Below are 22481 nucleotides of genomic sequence, written 5' to 3'. Positions count from 1 at the left end.
GGATTTGACCCCAAGACCTTTTTTGTTATTGGTTGATCTATCATCTCTGTGGCTTTCCATTCTAGCGACCCTGCTGGCATCCTTAACCAATCACAAAAATGTTGGCCAGTCCAACTTATCAAGAACTAGTTGAGAGTAGTGCCTCTTCAATGCAGTGAATGACAGTTTATTTTTCCATATTGAACTATGTACTGTACTACTAGTGATCTGAGATCAATCTTCCTTCATTCAGATCACAGCAACAGCTGGAAGGTACACGATTTAATCACCTCTCTCTCTGTGCATGTGCGCGCACGTGCGTGTGCGTGTGCATGTGTGTGTGTGTGTGTGTGTGTGTGTGTGTGTGTGTGCGTGCGTGCGTGCGTGCACATCCGTGTCCGTGTGTGTTGAGGGGATTAGAGAAGCTTGTACAGTAGCTTGGCATGTTTTCTATAGAACAGAGATGCATGCATTTGCTCCACTGTTACAGTCAGTGAAACAACTCTCTCAGTGACAGTGTTCAATGGATGCTATTATTAGCCTATTCTATAATAGTTTGTGTGCTAAACGCTGCACCGTAATATCGCGAGCGAGGAAAGCTATCATTATTCGTGATACATAAGCCATCCTGGAAAACAATGTGGTTGATGATGCCTTGCTAGTGATGCCAGTCCTACAAAAACGCCCTAAAACACCAACTGCCAAGCGGAGGGCAGATGGCACGCCTTATCTCTCTCATCCTCAAGTGCCACTGTTTAGTGCTAAATAGATTATTCATTTGTGTGATTTTTCTTTTCTCTCTCTCTCTCCATCGGGTAGTTCATTCACCTACCAATAGTTTCCAGCACAGCAGCCAGAACGAAATCATCTCCAGGCGGCCGCGGCGCGCGCACTCCTCCCTGCCTCCACTCTCCACCGGCAGCCCGAGCAACCAGGTGGCCACCCTCTTGTGCGAGGAGGGACGCATAGACGGATGACGACGTCTTGTTTAATGCGTGTGTGTATGTGTGTGTGTGCTGTGCATGAGAGATAGAGAGAGAGAGGGAGGGAGGAGAACCGAGAGAGATCAAGGGAGACCTGTGAATCGATCTCGTTGTTGTGTTTCTAGTGAATTGGAGCAGAAACACTGATGTACATGTTTCTCCCTCCCTCCCTTTATCGTTGCACGCTCGTGAATGCTGCAGCGTCCCGGTTCCCGCCCATAATTCCCAGCCCTCTGTTTTTTCATTAGCCAGTATCATCTCTGCCCCTCTCTCTCTCTCTTTCTCTCTGTCTGTTGTCTTTCTGTCTGTGTACACTCTGTCACTGTCTCTCGGTCTGTATCTGTCTGTCTCTCTGTCTCTCTGTCTATGTCTCTCTCTCTCTCTCTCTCTCTCTCTCTCTCTCTCACACACACACACAAACCCACCCATCCCACTGTGATGTCACAAGGTCTTCATGCATGCATAACTGTATTGAGGGGTGGAGACTCAGGTCACCATCAATATATTTCCGCGGTACAAACAGGAAGGTCAAAGCTCTGGCACAGCACAGCCTACATTATTGCTTTGTTAATCAATAAACAAATTAGCTATAAATGTACATCCCATTGGGCTTAGTAGAGTATAGTAATTAATAACTGTGCTATATGGGTATGATATTATTAGATTTGAGTTTTGACTCATAAAACCAAGATTAGCCTACACAGCAAACTGTTCTATGTACTAATCTTTAGTAATGAATTGTGATCCAATACAAATTTGGTACTCAGCCAAAAGCCTATGCCCTATAGTAAATAATTTGCGACCTGCAAATGTTGTTTCTAATAGGCTATAGGCTAATCTCATTATTGTGGCAGCAAGAATGTAGACCTAGGTTTGGTATAGATGCATTTGATTCTAATTGTCAAATGCTTTCAAATGCTACTAAAATGCTAAATTTACCAACATAGTTATCAATCATGTTGTTTTGATTGAATACCATGGCCCAATAAGGCCTTACCAGCACGACATTACTACACTACATTTAGGCTTACACTTAAAATGGGTTAAAACGGAGGAATTAAATATAATATGAATGCTTTAAAGCTCTGGGTGAGCACTGATTTGATGCTGGTCTGGAAAAGATTTGTATATTCTTCCCCATGAAATGAATTACACAGACATCAAGATGTGTAAAGTTAGATCCTTGAACTCGTTGGGCTCCTAGTAGTGGTATACAGCCAGTTAGTACACTAACCATACTCCTATACTCCTAACACTGCATTTACAGACAACACACAAAGCAAGACATTTGATATTTCAACCCTTTGCTGTCCAGATCACTATTACCATCTAATATTTAAATCAATAAGGATTAATTTGTCAATAAGGATTTATTTGTCAATCTCAAGCAGGTCAAAATGACATGAGATAAAAAATGTAAATACCAGTAAGCTTAAAAAGTACAGACAAGGCCCATACGCTAAACCTAAAAAGGAACTAGAATATGTCATAAGATATACATACATCTATATATTCTACTTTATGCAGCTGTGGCTAAATCAGATCGGCATCAAAATGTTGCCTTTAACCTATTACCTTTTGTCTTGTATATTTCCTGGCAATTTGCTGGTATTTAATGAATTTCATTGACTTTTGGGGAAGTTTAAGTTCAAGTAAAATGACAGAAAACACCCAAGCTGGATGAGGCATACAGTACAATGTTTTACGAACTCAGTGATAAAGAGTTGAGTCTTACCTCACTTTGTTGTCATGACACCTCTCGGTGTTATAGTGGTGGAGCTTCCATAAAACCACTGAACAATATGTCGCTCACAGCCTCCGTCTATCTATAACATGAACTATGATGTTCTCCGGCTCACTGCCTCCCTCTTCTCCTGTCAGTTTGGCTCTCTCTGTATTTCTAGCTCTCCATCTCCATCTCCCTCTCTCTTTCATACTGTACAATGCCAGCGGCACAAATTGAGTGTGTGGGCAATAGCGAATCAGAAGGCATGCAGCCTTGGTGACAGTTGCTCTCACATTCAGCCACACACTCATGCTCTGACATTATATTGTAGCATGGGCGGACACAAACACACACACAGGCGCAGTCTCACTTAACTGATACTGGAGCAAAGCACATCTGTCGACAGTCTCTTCCAACCTTTCAGAGGATTAGGGTTTTGACATGGAAACTCATCTTCATAATCCCTCACGTGCACACGCGCACACACGTGCAAACACACACACACACACACACACACACACACACACACACACACACACACACACACACACGTCACACACACACACACACACACAAACACACACACACACACACACACACACACACACAAACACACACACGATGTGTGGATGTGCTAAGTGATGTGGGAACATCGATCAGTGTGTGATTAGCAAATACGGTACTTACAAAAGCACCCAAAGATGTATAAAGGTTGCACTTCTGAACTTCTTTCTGAACAACCAATCAAATGAGTGTTAAGGTAGTTGCACACCGGTTTTTCAGAAAACTAATGGATGAACACTACTACTGGATCTTCTTTTCATAACCTTTCCTCAAGCACTTGATCTAAATTTTCCCTTGAACACAACGTATCTCAAATTGATAGATGAGATTAATTTCTTACAATTCATTGTAATCCTGACCATTTGAGCGAACCCATTTGAGCTGTCACAAAAGAAAGTGTTTTGTTTTTCCACTACACCGCATCACAGTCGCGTGAAGGTTGTACTGTAACAATTAAACTTCACTCCTCTCAACTAAGCATTTCCATCAGGCCTTACTGGGTCAAGTTGATATGTTCTAAGTTTTGTAAACAGAAGAACATGTTCTGTGCAATGCTGGGGTCTCCCCCAAACTGAGGGAACTCCATGCATCAACATCAACACATCTGTCTGTTGAAATAAATCAGTGACACAAATCGACTAATCCTATTTTCAAGAATTACTATTCTTGAGAGATAGAGATAGAGAAGAGAAGAGAAGAGAAGAGAAGAGAAGAGAAGAGAAGAGAAGAGAAGAGAAGAGAGAGATTTAAAAAAGAAAGAAAGAGGACTACATAGACATTCTTTGCCACCATGCCAGTCATAAACCAATACACTGCCACCCTGTCACAACAACTCACAACAAACAAACCTCAGCAACCACAACACAACACAAACTACTGTTTATCAGTCTTCAATTGAAAATTAACATTTGGAATTGATGGCTGTGATAAAGCTCAAAACCTCTACCTCGAACCAAAAGGAAATAGCTACCGGTAATTCACTCATAGGACTATTGACGTGATCAAGAGCCAGATACAAATATACTACAACTCACACCTCCAACGGCATAACACAACATACAAACTGTAGATTCACATCAGCATTCAATTCCAGAGCCAGAAACAGTCACTGATCATTGCCACACACTCATTGGGTCCCAAAAATGACATTAATGGTATACACCAGCTTGAATCATATTAGTATCCACAATTCCACACACAGCATAAAATACAACACAAGCAGCAAAGAAGCAAAAAACAAAGTTTCTATACCTTGAGCCATCTTCTACTAAACTAATTGACTTCATCAGTTGTGTAAGTGATGTCAGGGTCCATGGATAGAGAGTTCATTTTGAGCCCTCCAGCAGCATCTCCAGTCATCTCCATCCTCCATACAGTACATCTGGCTAGATGGCCAGTACTTTTCTCCAGGTATCTATGGTACCGACCAGACTCATTCTCATGGCTGCCATCTGCATCTTCTCACTCAGCCTTGGATGTTTAGTGTAGTGGTCAGGGATGTAAGGCAGGCTCTAGGGTCCAGCATTCACAGCATGTCACAGGAGAATGTAGCCGCAATTTGCAACGCTAGATTTTTTTAATAATACCCTCCATTGACTCCCCACTCATCCAATTTGGTTTGCGATCTGCTTGTCTTAAACGACGTTAAACTCACCAACATTGCAGCTGTAGTCCAAGCTTGAATTGTCCTCTTTCAATCTGCTGAGCTTGTTTTTCATAATAATCCACCGTAGACATGTTCTGAGCTACTTTCTTTCAAGACATCCTCTGCAGGTGATTCTTTGGAAGTTTGGAAGCACTCGTTTTTGTTAATGGCTCGCACTGCTGCCTCCTGCATTATGTACAAATTCGAAACAGGTGGTACGCAGGGCCGTTCAGTGACATACGACGAGTGCTTCCAAACTCCAGCACTTGGAAAAAGAATCACCTGCACAGAATTTCTTGACAGAAAGTAGCTCATAACATGTCTACGGAGGATTTTTATGAAAAACAAGCTCGGCAGATTGAAAGAGGATAATTCAAGCTTGGACTACAGCTGCGATGTTGGTGAGTTTAACGTTGTTTAAGACAAGCAGATCGCAAACCAAACTGGATGAGTGGGGAGTCAATGGAGGGTATTGCAACTCTAGATTCATCCCAAATCTGCAAATTGCGGCTAAGGAGAATGGACTCAGGGCTGAGAAGAAGCTGAGCTTGGGGGTCTGGGGTCATCACCCTGGTTCGTGTACCTGTGGAGCAGGTTGAGAGAGACACCATAAGCTTTGACCCTTACTTAAATGCTTTAAGTAAGGAAAGTGAGCTGACCAAGAGCAACATAATTGTATGTACACTGTACCCTGTCACAACTCACTAGCAACAGCAGACAAACATACACAGCATATGTATAATGCATCCTTCCGGTTACAACATAATACAGCCTAATATACAGTAGCCTATAGCTTATTATATCCTGTCACAACATACAAAGCCTAGTATATTTTATTTATTTATGAGGGACAAAGCTCATTAATCAACATGTCAGTTTTCACCTCAATGTAAATGGACAGAGTTTAGCCATATGTATAGCAGGTGTACGTAATACACGTAATGTTAGTTTTATATCGGATAAATAATACATTTTAGGAAAGAAGCTGTGTGGACTTTGGACATGCCTGGACTAGGGTATGCCTTGAAATAAATTGATAGATAGAATTCAGGTTGAAAACACTTATCACTTTCAATTAAACCATCATTGGTAAACAGAATGATTTGGTGCTGTGACACCCCAAACAAAACATTGCGTCTGTATATTTATAATTTATTATATAAATACGGCTTGCACCCAGCACTAGCACCTTGTTCATTTCACTCACACACACACACACACACACACACGTTAATGCTTAGCATAGGTAGCTAATTACTCACCTGTTTGTTATGAAGATGAATTAACTTATCTTTCAAACTGTCACACACTTGTGACTGAGCGGTTTTCACTTTCTAACAACCCACTCTACTCCACACAACTTCCATTTGGTGTAAGTTACATTTAATATAAGTTGTTCACTCTTAAAACATGAGGAGCTCGACATGTCTGTCTGTTTGTTTGCAGCAGGTGTGTGTGTGCGTGGAGGTAGGAGGGGGCGTGGCTACCGGAGGAAGAGCATCGCCCTGCTCAGAGTCCTCTAGCTAGCCTACTTTCTAGAGTAATATGCTAGCTGTTATTTTTTTATTTATGTATTTATTTACCCAAGGTAAAAAAAATGATGAAAATGTTTACTTTTGGAGACAATTGTTTTCAAGACAATAATTATTAATAATGTATTAATAACCTAGCAAATGTGCTTCTTTGGGACACTATTGGACTCTTTCAAGTCTGCACTGAAGAGATATTTGTTTACTCAGGCTTTTGGCAATTAGTTATTTAGTTGTTTGTTCATTTTTCTGTATTGTAAAGCAGCTTGGGTTTCTTGAAAGGCGCTATATAAATTCAAGTTATTATTATTATTATTACATTACTAGAGAGGTGCCCGTGGGGCATCTACGGTGGTGCCTGTTGGGCAGTAGTGCTTGTTGGAATGATGCAAGTTGGAAATGCATGCCCCACCCAGATATTATGTCTGTGTCCCTTTTATTCCTATATATGGAGTTCTGTGTCAGCCTTGCCCAAATATGTGTCTAGTACACATCACCCCCAGAAAACCAAACTTCTTGTTTTCATACCACAAAATTAATCTTACATAATGATCATGTGATGAATGATAGCCTATATGCTGATATAGTCAGGACAGGACCAAGAAGTGTGGGAATACCATAGTGTTATGCCTACAGTTTCCAGTAGAGAGCAGAAGTGAGACCGAGTGGTGTGTGTGCGTGTGTGTGCGTGTGGTAAGCCTCAAATGACAACCATAACAAGTTAACAACCAACATCAGTCTGAAATAAATCCCATAGCCCAAAGGTTCGGGCAACGATTCAAGTGTTTGTTGCTAGGATACCGTCCAGATGTGTTTTATTTTGTCAATACAGCCTAATTGACACTGACGTCCTGTAAATTACAGGCTGTAATTCTCTCTAACTCTCACTCACTCACTCACTCACTCACTCACGCACGCACGCACGCACGCGCACACACACACACACACACACACACACACACACACACACAAACCACGAATAACAAAACATAATAAGACAACTGTAAGAATATGACCTATTTGCACAATGTAGAAGCCAAGGTGACAATTAATGTTGATGCTTGTTGCACGTCTTTAACATTTAAGAACAGTTCCACACACACTTTTATATACAAAACCATGTGATTGTTTTGTCTTTTGTCGTTTTGTTTTGTTTTGTTCTGGTTGTTGGGTGTGGTGATGACAAATAGGGCTCATGGGGGTCTTTTGGAAATTTATGTTGCCATGGTGACAGTTGGCTGACAACTTTCAGCAGCCAATCACAGCACGACAGACCACTCTGGCTGTGGGATCTAAACTCTGCCAGCTGTGAGGAGCTCCAGCACGAGCTCCACGCAGTTCTCTCTTTTGTACGTCGTTGTGTAACTTGTGTACGATCTGCCGTACAGTCGATAACAAGCGAAATAACTATTATTATTTGTTATCAGCCTAATATAAAATGGCGGATACCAGCTTGCTTCGTGTTATTGTCATAGTCTTTTCGGTGCTGTTTTTTATTGCAGCTATAGTTGTTAATGCACTGGCTGGAACGGGCAAAGGTGAGTTACATGTTGAGTTACAACATATGTTGTTTAAAGTCAACTGTTAATTCTTCAATGTTGGTCGATTGCGATTATTTTCCATGCATTTTCATGGTGCAAAATATCTCAGATCGCTTTTATAATCTGCCCAGTAATGACTCATGTTTAAGGAATCTTTAAGTGTTTCCAGCTGTTTGTTATGGTTACAAGGCCAGTTTACTGCAAATGTCTCCTCCTCCTGGATATGAGGGGAACGGAAGAGCTGACCTCTAGGAATAAAACATAGATAGAATAGAAATCCAAATAGAATCGAATGTATTTGGCTTAAGTTATAACTAGTTGCTTTCAGATCCTGTTGAAGTTGGTTTTACGAAAGAAATGACAGTTAGTCAAGAGTTTTTTGTTGTTTTTGGCTTATTTTCCATAATATCACATTTACCAGTGTGACTGTTCTTTTGTGTGTAACAAAATCTGTCTGGTTGTACTAGACCCACAAGGGTAATGTGATGACATTATGATCCTGACATCTTCAGGGCAGGCCTCAAGTATGTGCCTGGTGTTTGTCAAGTTTGATGTGGTCTCTGCATAATGGTTTATATTGAATCTCAAGGGACTCTGTAATTAGAAAGTAGGCTGGTTTTGGTCTCATGGTCTGACTGGAGTTCTACTTGGAAATGTTCCTTAAAAGGCAACAAATGGAAGCGAACCTTTTACTTAGGTCTTGCTACCGTATATTTATTTATTTCTACTGACTTCCATCAATTTGAAATAAATAATGGCTGCTTCATGGAGTTTTAGTTTCTCACTTTTATTTGTGTGTAAAAGAAAATCTTGTTAGATTCAGTCATGACCTTTGGAAGGAGAACCCTGGATTATCTGCTGCATTCTTCAGCAACTCAGTCGGTTGCTGCTGTTTTTCAGGTAATTTCCATTCCACTACCGGTAACGTGTCAGCCCGCTATGAGACACTCATCACCCCAGCTGGCTGGACCTTCTCCATCTGGGGCCTCATCTATACCTGGCTCGCCGTGGCAATCCTATACATATCTACGTTTCTGTGCAGAGGGTGGGTCACAGAGGAACATACTGGCCTGCCGTGGCAATCCTATAGGCTACATCAGTGGTTTTCAGCCCTTTTCATGTCGAGGTCCATTCATTATTCTGCATTTGAGCCACGGATCACCATTTGATGACATTTAGCCTGTCAGACCCGAAACGTAGAATATTTTGTTGTTAAGTAATGCAGATGTTTAACAATAATTTAACTCTTGAGAGCGTAACATTTTACAAGACTTAAAGATCTGAGAAGCTAGGGACCACCTGGAACCCCCTCTAGGGCCACTGGTTGAAAACCACTGTATACATAACTACGTATCTGAGCAAAGGGTGTCTCACCGAGAAATATAACATACCTGCGGCTTGCCTAGTGCCTACAATCTTATACACAACTAGTGTGTGTATCAATCTGTGCAGAGAATGGGTCACCAACACCAATAAACAGAACAATGTAGGCCCAGAGGGTATTGGTAAATTAATTATATTGTATTATACATTTATTAGTGAATGTCTGACTGTGTGTGTGTGTGTGAGTGTGTGTGTGTGTGTGTGTGTGTGTGTGTGTGTGTGTGTGTGTGTGTGTGTGTGTGTGTGTGTGTGTGTGTGTGTGTGTGTGTGTGTGTGTGTGTGTGTGTGTGTGTGTGTGTGTGTGTGCGCGTGTAAAACTACGTGTACATTATGATGTGTTTTTTATGCCCTATATTATGTGTTTTATTGCTGCTAGTTGACTGACGTACAGATGAAGTTAACATTCAGTCTCTCCATGCACCTCTTTCTAGATACTGGGCTCTGTGTCTGTTGCCCTATGTCTTCTACGGGAACTGGTTCGCCAGCATGCTGATGAACATGATATGGCTACTACTGTTTGACAGAGAGTATGGACACATTTGAATTATCTTTATTTGGATCTGCACAAAAGGCTATGTTTGTATATATATATTTGTGTATTTTCTTGTTTTGACTGTAGGACAATAATTGACTATATATAATGTGAATTATAATGTGCATTCTAAAGGTCCTATTTCTTTCGCTACGTAATATGATCTTGCTCGCTGTGGTGATTTACTCTTTGTAGTCTTTGACTTGTAAAACAGTTATTTATGACAAGGGGTGTGAATAGATTAATAATTCAGAATATAAATGATTAATTAATTAATTGAGCCTAGTGCATACTATGATGCACTTGGACACTGTCTGATTCTGTCTGTCTGTCTGTCTGTCTGTCTCTCTCTATCAGGATGATGGGGGCGGCTTTGTTTGTTTGTGTAATGCTAACACTGGCAAATTACAGCACTGTGTTCTTCTGCTGCTATGCCACCAATTACTATGGACTCTGGCTGCAGAAATACTATCCCAAAGACCTGGCCTGTCTCCGAATAGTGGTACGTGTCTGTCTGTCTTTCTATCTGTCTGTATGGCATTCAGATAAACTGTACTGTAACTGTGTTATGTCACTGTCTGCAAGTTGTATGGTATGCAGATGTACTGTACACAATGTTATGTCACTGTTACATAACAATTGCAGTTTGAGTTGCAATATTATAAACACCTGGTACAAATATTATGCATTTCCTTCATTTAATACTATTATTACTAGTTGTAGTAGCAGTGGTAGTGGTAATGGGACCAAAGCTCACTGATAAAATGCATGTCGTAATGTGAGTGCAATCTATGGGTTCAACTCACCTTTTCGATCACTACTGCCAACCCATGCAGCCTGTTGTGGATGTTCATGTCTTCAGGTCCAGAATGGACTGGCCCTCTACGCCACATGGACGTCCATTGCCACTCTGATCAACTTAACAATCGTTCTCCAACTGTGGGGTGTGGAAAAGAGCACGGCGGCCACAGCCTCCCTGTGTATCTTGCTTGTGGAGCTGGTGGCATGGTGAGTGGGATGAGATGTGACGATCGGAACCATGACAACAAAATAATTATTGCCCTGCCCCTGTCTGTCCGTCTCACTTTTATGATGCGTCTGTATAGGTTCATCCTGGAGAACTGTCTGCTGGACCGCTGGGTGCGTTACATTTTGACAGTCTACCCGGTGGCAATCGTGGCTTTGGCGGGAAATGTAGCCAGACACTACCACCCAGCTGACCCCACTCCTAACTCTGTCTTTATGGGTGAGTTGTTTGAGAAAATCAGGTTTCATGCACAACAAGGTATTAAATCCACTGGATATTATTAACCCCACCATTGTCCCCTCAAAGTAATCTCATTGATAAGAAATTCAGAGAATAAAATAAGAATAAATAAACTTAGTCTACAACTACAATACAGTATATGCACTTTGTTTGACTGATTAACATAATGTATATTCTATCAATATCTATAAGTAGTGTAGTGTACAATCTATCACCAGTGAATATATGCACTAGTAGGTATCTGAATGTATCTGCTTTATGTCGATAACACGGTGAAGTGTCACAAAAAACGCAGGCAGAGGAGGGGCTGTGCAACACAGAATGGAAGACAAAGTTGGCAGTTATGTGATATGTTTCTGGTGGGCACCTTCCAATTACCTTTTCTGATGATACCATTTCAACTTGCATCTTTCTTTTCAGTGATACTGCTGCTGCTAGCGTGTGTTCTCCTGGTGGTACGGATTATCGTGGTAATCTGGAAACGCAGGAAGCAATCTCTCTACTTCTCATCACATCAGCCAATGTTGTCACCCTGTGACGGAGGCAAAAGCAAGATTTTCAAATAGAGAACACTCTTTTCTTCTACACCTATCTCATTTATTCCACTCCAGAGCCATAGAGTAAGACAGAGTTACGACATTGATGGGGCAGAAAACAGCCCTGTACTTGCGTGAGCCCATAGACTCCAATGCATTCCGTAAACTTCCGGTGTCTCTATTCGCCAATAGAAGTCTATGTAGAAGAGCCGCCATTGGACTGGCCCCATGAATGTCTTACTCTATGGATCTGTTCCACTCCAAACATATCCTGCCTTTCCTGCTCTTTTATACTTATTGTGACCTGCTCTTCATCTCTTCTCTTTTTATAGATGTTTTCATTTCTAAAGGTGAAGAAGACTGATTTAACAGTCACGTTACAATAGGAATGACTTCACAATACAGCACACTAAACACAAGCTGCCTAATATTTAACCACCGCAATTATTTTATTTAGTTTTTTAGCTACTTCCAAAAACTATCATTTTTACCATTGTGCTAACAGTGTTTTAAAGTTTGACAGTATATTGATATAGTCATACTGTGAGATTAGATATCATCTTTTGCATAAATGATTTTGGTCATTTATGCTTATGCTGCCTTTCTTGTTGGCAATTTGTTGGAACATAATAGACGGTTCTAGCTGAAAACAAACCTCTACCTTTTTGGACACCATATCCACTTTATATATTTCTCAATATTGTCTTGTTTTACTATCTTCTGAAAGCACCAATAGTCTAAATATCGAATTGGTAGAGTTAAATATAGGTGTACTGTATATAGATAACACTACAGTTTTCTACATAGCCCACAATAAATACTAATTCCATCATGTAATGTAGTCACACAGACATAGTATGAAAACTATTCAAAACTCTCTTGGGAGTCTGCGTTTATCAATTATTTTTGTCCTGTGAAGTGTTATTTAGGCTTGAGTTTAGCCATTTTAAAAGTGTTAAATCATTGAAATTGAAGGAACAGTCAAAATATCCATATGGTTACAATCTTCGAATCATGTCTACCTCACAGATGTTTTTATAGAGTTGTTGGAGACAGAGTGACTGTTGATAGTTGTTCATACAGTACTTATATACTGTAGAAAGTTTACAAAAACAGGCACATCCAAAACATTTTTTTTTCAGAACTACGATCATTCACCCCGATTGTATTTCATTTTTTATGTAGGCCTACTTAGGCAAACGGTAGGAAAACCATGAAGAAAACAGCATACATGTAGGGAAACAAAGGAGGAAGTGTGCATGCAGGCCCAGCAAGGGCGAGATGAAGCTTAACCACTGTACATGCACCAGCCTTTATACACTTGAGTGTTTTCACATTGCCCTGCCATGTACCAACTGTATACTTTTATACATTTTATATCATTGTGCTGATATGTATTCATTAAAAACCACAGGGATTATTACAAATGTCTAGTGTACTGTTTGTTGTCATGACTGTGCCAATCCACAGTGGGTTGTTTGTGCACTGCAGTAGCTGAAAACAAACTAGGGGGAACCAAACCTAAACAAGTCTTTATTTAGGTTACGACAGGGTTGTTGGTTGTTGGCATTTATAAAATGCTGGTACCTAGGATACCATGACCCAATTTTGGATGTAATTCAGCTGCTTCTGTCTACCCCATTGAGTGAAAAAGAGTCCACTTCTCTTTATTATTATTACCGGTACACCTTTTATGCTCCTTTTATAGGAGAGTGGAGAGTCTATGGGAGAGACACAGGAAACTAAAGACCAGGGGGAGGGGAGAGACTCACTAGGAGCATAATTATGGTCTGCAGTGTCAGTGGAAGAGTATAATTTTACTTCTTTAGTTCCAATTACTAAGACATTTTACAAACACTTATCTAAAGACTTACAATAAGGAGCGGTTTGTACTTCCACGGCAGTAAGGTATAATAATGGATTTATTAGCAGTGCCGTGACTGATTTTGAAGGCCTGAGAAGAATTCTGGTGAGCACCAAATACTCTCCCTTTTCTATCCATCCATATAACAGACATAATAACCTTCATTCCCAAGAGCTGTGATCTCTGGAGATCTACCAGCTGCTTTGATCTCAGAGTTTCTCCCGCCACCTGTCTTCAATCAAACTGTCAGGTGTGCATTCACCACATGCTCCTACTAAAGTCTAGCCTCTGTCCCAGGCTTACTTATCTGCGAAAAGAAAGTCTAAAGTCAGGGAACATTATCAGAACAATGTCCAATCTATCTGGGAATAAATTCAATAGAGGGTATGCGCATGACATCATCATACCCGGAAGATATGCGGAAATTCCTACTGAGTGGCAAAAAACTATTTTCTGGCCATGACATTCCATACATCCAAACAGAAAACTCTGATTGCATAAACGACGTTAAATTACGTTAAATTCACTTTGCCTCTCGATTTGCCATTCACTTTATGCATGAGCATACCCTCTATACATTTCTTCACCAATGTTTTGTAAAGGTGTCATTGTCAAGTAATACACACTGCAATTCGAAACTGGCCCCCGTAAGATCTGAATCCCCCACCACCCACCCCTGTTCCCCCTCACTGTATATGTTTCTTTTCCCTTTTTACCTCCTATGATGATTTCCTGTTTTGACTATATAGAAATGTATATTCGTACGTCTCTAAATGTTTTGATGAATTGAAAATGGTGGGCCCTATTGTAAACAAGTGTAATGCTTTATGGTGTCGTCCACTCACTCACAGTTAAGTTTTCTGCATTGAGTTGTACTTGAAATGTACTGTAATTCTGCAAAATAAATCAATCAATCAAAATCACATCACACAAAGATTATTAACGTACTACCACCTTTCACCACAGCAGGGCGCCAGAGATACGGAAGTAACTTATTCAGGACAGGAAGATAGAAAAAAGGCGGAAGCGGTCTGAAAAATTGCATACTGCAACAACATCGCATCTATCACTAGCGGCTACTATACTGTCAGTTGTTCCTGGCTGTCACTTACTATCTGCATACATACCATTTTATCATATTGTATTCACGCCGGTTGTCGCGTCAACGATGTCCAAAAACACAGTGTCAGACCGGTTTAGGAAAGTAGACGTTGACGAATACGACGAGAACAAGTTCGTGGACGAGGATGACAGCGGTGAGAACCAGGGCGGCCCGGATGAAGCTGAAGTAGACGGACTAATAAGACAATATCCTTAATTATTGGGTATTATTATGTGTTGCCTATTATTATGTATTTCCTTCTGGTTCACATGGGGTTTTTTTGCTTTACAAACAGAGCGAAAGCGCATTCACCGACTGCAGTACTATTTAAAAGGAGAAAATAAATGTGTGATGACATCAAAAGACAGACACACGGGGTGGGGCGGCTTTTAGTCCCAAAAATCATGATTTATAAAAAATACTTTATATCAGCTTCTAACGAGACTAATGCGATGTAATACTGAATAGTGCAAACAAAGTGCTAAAGTTGTGTCGATTTAAACGCTGAGCTGTCAAGACTACTCTCATTTGAGGCAGGGCGTGGTCCAGTTTCCCCTATTTTTCCACTATAATAATAATCATCAGTAGGCATATAATTCAATACACCAACGGTTTGTTACCGTGTGTGAGTGTGTGTACACACACACGCACCCCAATGATTCTGTAACTTTGGGGTGGGGTTTGACTTAAATCATTCGATTCCACACTGTCTACAATTTACAAATTGGGGATTTAGTAGACACTCTTATAAATCCAGAGTGATTTACAGTAGGCAGGAACAATGCAAGGTAATACATCAAATACATAGAAAATCAAGAATCATAAGCATGCTAAGAACCTAATATGGCATAAGCAGAAGAGGAAGATGGTTATTATTAGCCGTGACAAGCAAGCAAACCTTTAGCCAGTCCACCACATGTAAAAGGTTTATGGTTTACTTTAGATTAGTCACCTGAAGTCTAGTTTCCCCTTAAAATTGTATAGCAATTTAGGGCCAGTCTGTGTGCTGTGGTTCCGTTCTGTATGTGGTGCTCCTTGACTCATCTTCCAAGGGGAACTTGAATGCTGCTCTCCATGCAGTGCTGAAGAATCCTCCAATCAACACCAAGAACCAGAATGTCAAGGTACAAGTCTCATATAGAACCACAATCTATACCTGTCTGTACCTGAATCACATTAGATATGCACATTAAATACTAGCCGCAATTTGCAACTCTAGATTTTTTTATAATGGGATGAATCTAGAGTTGCAATACCCTCCATTGACTCCCCACTCATCTTTTTTGGTTTGCGATCTGCTTGTCTTAAACGACGTTAAACTCACCAACATTGCAGCTGTAGTACAAGCTTGAATTATCCTCTTTCAATCTGCCGAGCTTGTTTTTCATAAAAATCCACCGTAGAGATGTTATGAGCTACTTTCTGTCAAGACATCCTCTGCAAGTGATTCTTTTTCTAAGTGCTGGAGTTTGGAAGCACTCAACTCAACTCACTATGAACGGCCCTGCGTTCCACCTGTTTCGAATTTGCACATAATGCAGGAGGCAGCAGTGCGACCCGTTAAGAAAAAAATAGTGCTTCCAAACTGCAACACTTGAAAAAAGAATCACTTGCAGAGGATGTCTTGACGGAAAGTAGCTCATAACATCTCTACGGTGGATTTTTATGAAAAATACAACAATTAAATACATAATCGGTTGTAGTAAGAATTGTGATAATAAAAAATCTATTTCTCAATGTCTTGGCCCACCTCTCTCTCTCGCCATCTCTTTCTCTGTCTTTCTCCACCTCTGTGTTGTCTCTGTGTGTAGGACCGTGCGGAGGCCTTGGTTTTGAAGGTGCTCAGTAGCTTTAAGAGCAGTGACATCGAGAAGGCTGTGGGCTCGCTGGACAAGGCAGGGGTAGACCTCCTGATGAAATACATCTATAAAGGGTTTGAGAAACCATCTGATAACAGCAGTGCCGTCCTGCTACAGTGGCACGAAAAGGTATGCAATGTGTGGATGTATAAATGAAAAACAAACAAAAGGGGGAAAAAGTATGAATAATTATTTTGTCAATTGCAGTATTGATATGATATATAGCCTACGTTGAATGTTGATCATCGTTATCCACTGTTTATAATTACGGTATTATTTGTCATGGTCTGTGAAATGTACTCTTATGATTTACTTTATCTGCCGACAAGCGACAACCTTGGCTGAACATCTAACCACATAACTTTGGGTGTGTGTGTACAGGCTCTGGCTGTCGGAGGACTGGGCTCTATCGTCAGAGTTCTGACCGCCAGGAAGACAGTTTGACCGTCAGAGAACAACCCCTCACCAAGTTATCGGACCTACCTGAAACTACCCAGTTTTATCCTCTAAATACAGGAATGTGACTTTTCATTGTCCCCACATTTTCTGTTTGTCTTTTTTTCATTTACGTACATGTGGGTGAGGGTAAGGGGTAACTCCAATTTTCTTTTCTTCTGGCACCCCAGTTATTTTTTACTTTATGTGCTTACTGTGGCAATCACATCCTTTGGATTGAGGTGTATATTGTACCTCTATCAGAGGGCTTGATTGAGACCAAATGGGGAGGTGCTGGCACCAACCCCCCACCATGGATGGTGTGGGTGACACGGCCGGCAGTGCAAAAATAATGGCACATTGTTGTGCTTCGCTCAGACCTTCGTTGTCTTCATGCCATCGGACATGCTTCACGCTAGGCTCTGAGCCAACAGATGGCAGGCTGCCGACACACAACTCTTTTCTCTCCTTTTCCTCTCACATGGTCACTGATTCCTGGGTCGGTGGGACCGAGAGGTTGTTCTTGGAATCAACTTCTCATATACGGTTATTATTGTTTGCTTTCTTTCAAAGAAAGTCATGAGGAAACAAGAACCAACTGAGAAACTGCATATTATAATTTACCTTTCACCAGCATACACAAATAGCAGCCTATTATAATATAAATGTGCACAATTGCCATTCTACTACAACCTGCAATAGAAACAGGCCTGAAGTCATGAGTCAATATACAAAAAAAAATGGCTTTCAAGTCTGCTATAAAATATACAGTAGCTTATCTAGTAATGTCTACCTTTGTCATCAGTGGCATTAACAGCAGATGATGAAAGCTTTTACGGTGTTGAAACCAGTTTACTGGTTAGGCTTCATAGACTAGGCAAACTAATATTTGTCACAGCTGGTTCCGCTTTGACTTATACTGTAGCCCTCATGTTAAACTAATGTCTGCAGAGGGGAAAATATTTCTCATACTTCCTGCAATAGTTGCCATAATTTACTGCATTGCATCGTCTTAATTCATAAAGTAATTGAAACATACCCTCATGTTCATCGTAACTTCAGCTACAACTTTGGTATTATGTTATGGTAATTTTGTGGATCACCTGTTTGTCCAGTTTGGACAGACATGTTGCTGAACTTTTTTTAGAACTCAACGTTTGCTGAAAATATGTGACAATCGCACATGGTTAAACACTCAACATTCTTAACATCAGCAGGCATTCAGTCGAGGGTTCAACAAATCTACTGGATAGATCCAAAACATTATCCACCTGGAACTGTACATAAGAGCTCACTGTAAGATGCACCATACAATAGGATGTAGAGAATCGGATGTGTATAACATGAGTGTGTGTGTTCCAGTGAGTGATTGCTGGAGACCTACCTAACAACCAAAATGGGGACAGGGTGGCATTCCGACTACGTGGCTTCCGCGTGCGGTTAGGGATAGCCTAGGATTAGTAATGCAGCAAGTCGGAATGGTGGGTGTAACCACCTGAAATACCCTATGATTTGCTATTTTTCGCAAGATAAAGGTGAGATAAAACGTTTTTGTTTTGGTCCCATACCCACACCAACTATTACGTTTTGTGTGGGCACAACTAGAAATTAGCATGAGTTCTCCAAGGGTAAATACATACAGCATATATTTTTGAGGGGTGCTAGCCCCTCCTATGCCCAGCTTTTCGGGTTTGTGTAAACGCAAACATTGCTTGCTTGTGATTGGCCCATAGCGACGATTTGATTGGCTGGGCAAAGTACATTAAAGATAAAAGTGATTTGTCGGAATGATTTGATTGGCTGAGCATGGAATGTGATGTATGATACGTTTCCCCTCACTTCACACGAGTGTGGATTTTTTTAAAATGATAATGAGACTTATCTGGAAAATATAATTTATGCAAAACTTCTCTTGATAATGGTGGCATGTTGGGTATACATTAGGTTAGGAGTCTTCAGTAATTTCAGACGTGCTTATTTGAAACCACTTCATACACATGGTTTAGAAATCTGTGATTATCGTACATACGTTTCCTATGTGTCTATTCAGTGACTGAATTCCAGTCATAAGTGTTGAATTTGGGTTTTGTACAAATGAGGCCTCTCGGCTCTTGGAAAGTAAGCATTGATGAGTGGGAAGTTTGGAAATGTGTGCGAAAGTTAATGGGAGGAAATATTGCCTTATATAGAAATGTCCTCGTTTTTTATGCTGTACATGTATTTGTGGGTGAAATAAAAAGCATACAATATTATGTTTACTCCTTTAATTTACACAAAGTATGTTAAAACATTAGGTTTTATCCACAAGACACTAGATTACAATCATTACAATTTCAGAATTTACAGTAGCAAGACTTATCCGGAGCGACTTGCAAAATTTGAGTAAGTGACCTGAACACATGTCATCAAATGACAGTGTAAAATGGCCAGGTAATATAAATAGCATCTTTTGAAAAAAAAATGGAACAAGAAGTGACAGTGATTGAAAAGTGCTACTGTAGGTGATGAGGTAGTCTGAAAAGAGTGTTTTATTAATCCTGTGGCTCTTACAATACAATATTATGAGCTCTTTGTTTTAGTTTGAGTGAAGGAGGCTTTGTGGGGAGAGCGGATAATGAACTTGTAGAAGTAATAAGCTCAATACATGTGGATAATCATGTAGGTTGTTATAGTGTTACATATTACATAATGTTTGATGAGAGACTCAGAGGTCAAAAAGTAATTTCCGGTAAGCACATTAACTGCAAGTTTGAGGTACTTATACTTTAGTTTTTAATCCACCACAATTATTAAAAAACGAGTTACTAATTACTTTGTAAAATTGTAGATTTGGATTATTATTACAAAACATACCAGTACATTAACCACTTCATCCCTATTTGAAAGTATAGCCGATCTGCTATTATCAAAAGATTTTTTATTATTATTAGTAACCTGTGAAATTCTGCATTATGGGTACCTTTAATTACTTTAAGTAGGCCTATATTTTGATGTAGAAATCTACATGTGTTGATACTAAAGAACTGTTTTTTTGAGGCACTAGCCCCTCCTATATTTAGCTATAGTGGGGTGCAGTTTTGTCCTACCACAAACATTATTTGACAATGAACTGATGATCAACTTTATAAACCATGTACTCCGACAGCATATTTCCAGGAACACTATGTTGCAGCCCTAAAGGTATTTAATACCAGAACAAACGCAACAAACAAATGTTGATTTGACAAGGAATACCTGTTCTGTGGCTGTGTCAGGCGGAGGGAGTGTGAACAGCGAGGTGGCAAGGTTCTGCTGGCGTCCACTCCAACTTGGCTTAAGGTGCTCAGACGTCTCTGGGAGTGGGACAGAGTAGGAGACTAGGAGTAGGAACCGAGCTTGGAAAAAATAAAGGAAGAAATGGCCTGAGGATTAGGAACAAAAAACAGGATAAAATGAGGAATGTCAGTGAACCCAAGGGTTTGGTGTCGGGGCTAAGAAGAAGCATCCTGGGTTGTTTTGCAACCACAGGACCGCTGAGTTATGGGTCAAGTGCAAATACTCTATGGTCAAATGTGGAAGAGATGGATAGTACTGTTGTAAGCAGTCAAACTATAGAATGTATCAACCAATGAGTCAGCCGGTTCAATATGTGAACGGTTGGATTGTCTGTTTAGGACAAGTTGAAGTCCAACTCTTATTCGTTGCTGTCGGGAGGAAACCACCTAACTCCATGTTTGAGGCTTTTGATATTTTTTTGCATAAATCACTATTGAATCACTATTTACGTCTGTGTGTTGATTCGAAAATATTAAACCAATGGAAAGTAGTAAAACATGCGTTGGACGAAACCATTGGACCCTCAAACTGTCTGCTAAAACAACTAACTCCACCACCTCTCATGCAAGTAATTGACAATATATAAAGTCAAAACACCAACCGTTTTGGGGCAGTTTTGCTTTTTCAAAATATAAGGTTCTCTTAATTTCCTGACATTTTTATATTTTTCATTTCCTCAAAAATGAACATTTTGGAGTTAGGTGGTTTCCTTCCCACAGCAGAGAGCAGCAGAGATATTCAATTTACCTTGGGAGCAGGGGAGGGCGAGTAGGGTTCATATCTGCCTGCATACGGAGCAGTCCCAGAATAGACTCTAGGGGTCTCTTGTCTAGAGTATAGAGGTGGTCCATTCCTATCTGTGTAAGGTGAAGTCAGCTCAGGCTGCTTTGGTCCAGCGTAAAATCCATTTCTCTGTGGACCATCAGAGGGAGATGTCGGCCTGTATCTGGAGATACCATTAACATATCTGTCTTGTCCAGGGTGAGCATATGTGGTTCTGTGGTTGTGTGGATATTGGGATGCTAGTCCATGCTGGTTTGCATCGGGGAAAACAGACAGTGATCCAGAATTGGCAGTAGCAGAGCATCTCTCCCCAGTCCGGAGGTAAGAGGCAGGCATTTAGCCGGTGGCGGAGGTTCTATAGAGGAAGCCAGTGAGTCAGAGAGTACCACGATAGGAAATTTGAACAGCAAGTTCAATGCCTTTTTTATGGACACAATGACCTGTGCAGAGACATGTTGAAGTTGACAGAGAAACAGAGAAAGAGAGAATAAATATACATACATTTTGATTTTTGAACTTGTTATTCCAAACTGAAACTCTGAAAGCATAGCACTGTTGAAGTAACAGCAGCACACTGCTGAACCATGAACTATACGTGTGGTCAGACCACACACACACACACACACACACACACACACACACACACACACACACACACACACACACACACCTGTAGGCGATACTCCACTTTGAGGATGTCACTGTTGAGGAGAGAGGGACTGCAGTCTGATTGGTGTTGGGGGGGAACAGTGTCCAGATTATCTGTTACCACGTCTTTGGTGCTGACTTTCTTTTTGACCTTCTTCTTTATGGTCACCACCCCAGTGACCTGATAGCAAAACACAACAAGCAGATAAGAATGGTGTGTCCAATCACAGCTAATGCCAATAAGTCATTAAGCATTAATCATTGATAAATTAATCAATAGAACCAACTTTGGCCTCAACAAAGAGTATGAACATTGGGTCATAGTTGGGGGAGAAAGAAAATAAAAAATATTATATTTGGGAGAAAAACTCATTTTTGGAGCCAGAAGGGAGAAGAGTTTGGGACGTGTGGAGGCTGGAGCGTTGTCCCAGCGTTTTTAGTGAATGTACTTCCAGCTTCCCTGCGTTGGCTGATCTGAGTGCACGGGAGGGTTTGATCATAGTTCGATCATACTTGTAAGATTATGGGGGAGCCATGCCTTTGGTTGCTTTGAATGCTAGCATCAGAGTTTTGTATTCTGTGCAGGGGGAGACGTGTGAGAATTTTGGCTGGTTGAAGACCAAGCGAGCTAAGGCATTTTGGATCAGTTGGAGGGGCTTAAGTGCACATGCCGGTAGGCCAGTAAGGAGGGAGTTACAATAGTCAAGTTTTGACAAGACTGATTAGGAGCTGGGCTGACTCCTGGGTGAGGAACGGTCTAATTTGCCGTATGTTATAGAGTGTAAACCTA

The 22481-nt window shown here is 40.7% G+C and overlaps 3 protein-coding genes across 3 annotated transcripts in view; all 3 read left to right on the top strand.

The window, feature by feature from the left end:
• palmda (palmdelphin a) overlaps positions 1–915 on the top strand; it is a 32373-nt gene extending 31458 nt beyond the window's left edge. Inside the window, exon 11 of the mRNA XM_080779133.1 lies at positions 799–915. The gene's annotated coding sequence lies outside the window, so the exon portion shown is untranslated. The remainder of the gene's footprint in view (positions 1–798) is intronic.
• Positions 916–7726: 6811 nt separating this feature from the next.
• On the top strand, positions 7727–13112 carry LOC308325708 (uncharacterized protein). Its single transcript, XM_080778352.1, has 7 exons — positions 7727–7964; positions 8868–9012; positions 9782–9877; positions 10240–10384; positions 10745–10890; positions 10989–11128; positions 11570–13112. The coding sequence occupies exons 1-7, from the start codon at positions 7865–7867 to the stop codon at positions 11713–11715; spliced, it is 918 nt and encodes a 305-aa protein (XP_080634478.1). The 5' UTR covers positions 7727–7864; the 3' UTR covers positions 11716–13112.
• A 1456-nt stretch (positions 13113–14568) lies between these two features.
• Positions 14569–19197, top strand: LOC308326008 (actin-related protein 2/3 complex subunit 5-like). The gene is made up of 4 exons (XM_080778816.1): positions 14569–14857; positions 15703–15775; positions 16463–16639; positions 16892–19197. Exons 1-4 carry the CDS (start codon positions 14718–14720, stop codon positions 16952–16954), a joined length of 453 nt encoding a protein of 150 aa, XP_080634942.1. The 5' UTR covers positions 14569–14717; the 3' UTR covers positions 16955–19197.
• Positions 19198–22481: the final 3284 nt, after the last annotated feature.

The sequence above is a fragment of the Protomyctophum bolini genome (genome assembly GCF_963924005.1).
Source record: "Protomyctophum bolini genome assembly, chromosome: 12".
Classification (NCBI taxonomy): Eukaryota; Metazoa; Chordata; class Actinopteri; order Myctophiformes; family Myctophidae; genus Protomyctophum; species Protomyctophum bolini.
The sequence above is the reverse complement of the archived record's forward strand: the minus strand, read 5'-3'. Positions and strand labels throughout refer to the sequence as shown.

Bases quoted from the DNA above. Each gene is read 5' to 3' on its own strand.
- LOC308325708 (XM_080778352.1), top strand. From the start codon at position 7,865: ATGGCGGATACCAGCTTGCTTCGTGTTATTGTCATAGTCTTTTCGGTG. The intron at 7,965-8,867 runs GTGAGTTACATG...GCTGTTTTTCAG, and splicing joins ACTGGCTGGAACGGGCAAAG to GTAATTTCCATTCCACTACC. The intron at 10,385-10,744 runs GTACGTGTCTGT...TCATGTCTTCAG, and splicing joins TGGCCTGTCTCCGAATAGTG to GTCCAGAATGGACTGGCCCT.
- LOC308326008 (XM_080778816.1), top strand. From the start codon at position 14,718: ATGTCCAAAAACACAGTGTCAGACCGGTTTAGGAAAGTAGACGTTGAC. The intron at 15,776-16,462 runs GTACAAGTCTCA...CTCTGTGTGTAG, and splicing joins CCAAGAACCAGAATGTCAAG to GACCGTGCGGAGGCCTTGGT. The intron at 16,640-16,891 runs GTATGCAATGTG...GTGTGTGTACAG, and splicing joins TGCTACAGTGGCACGAAAAG to GCTCTGGCTGTCGGAGGACT.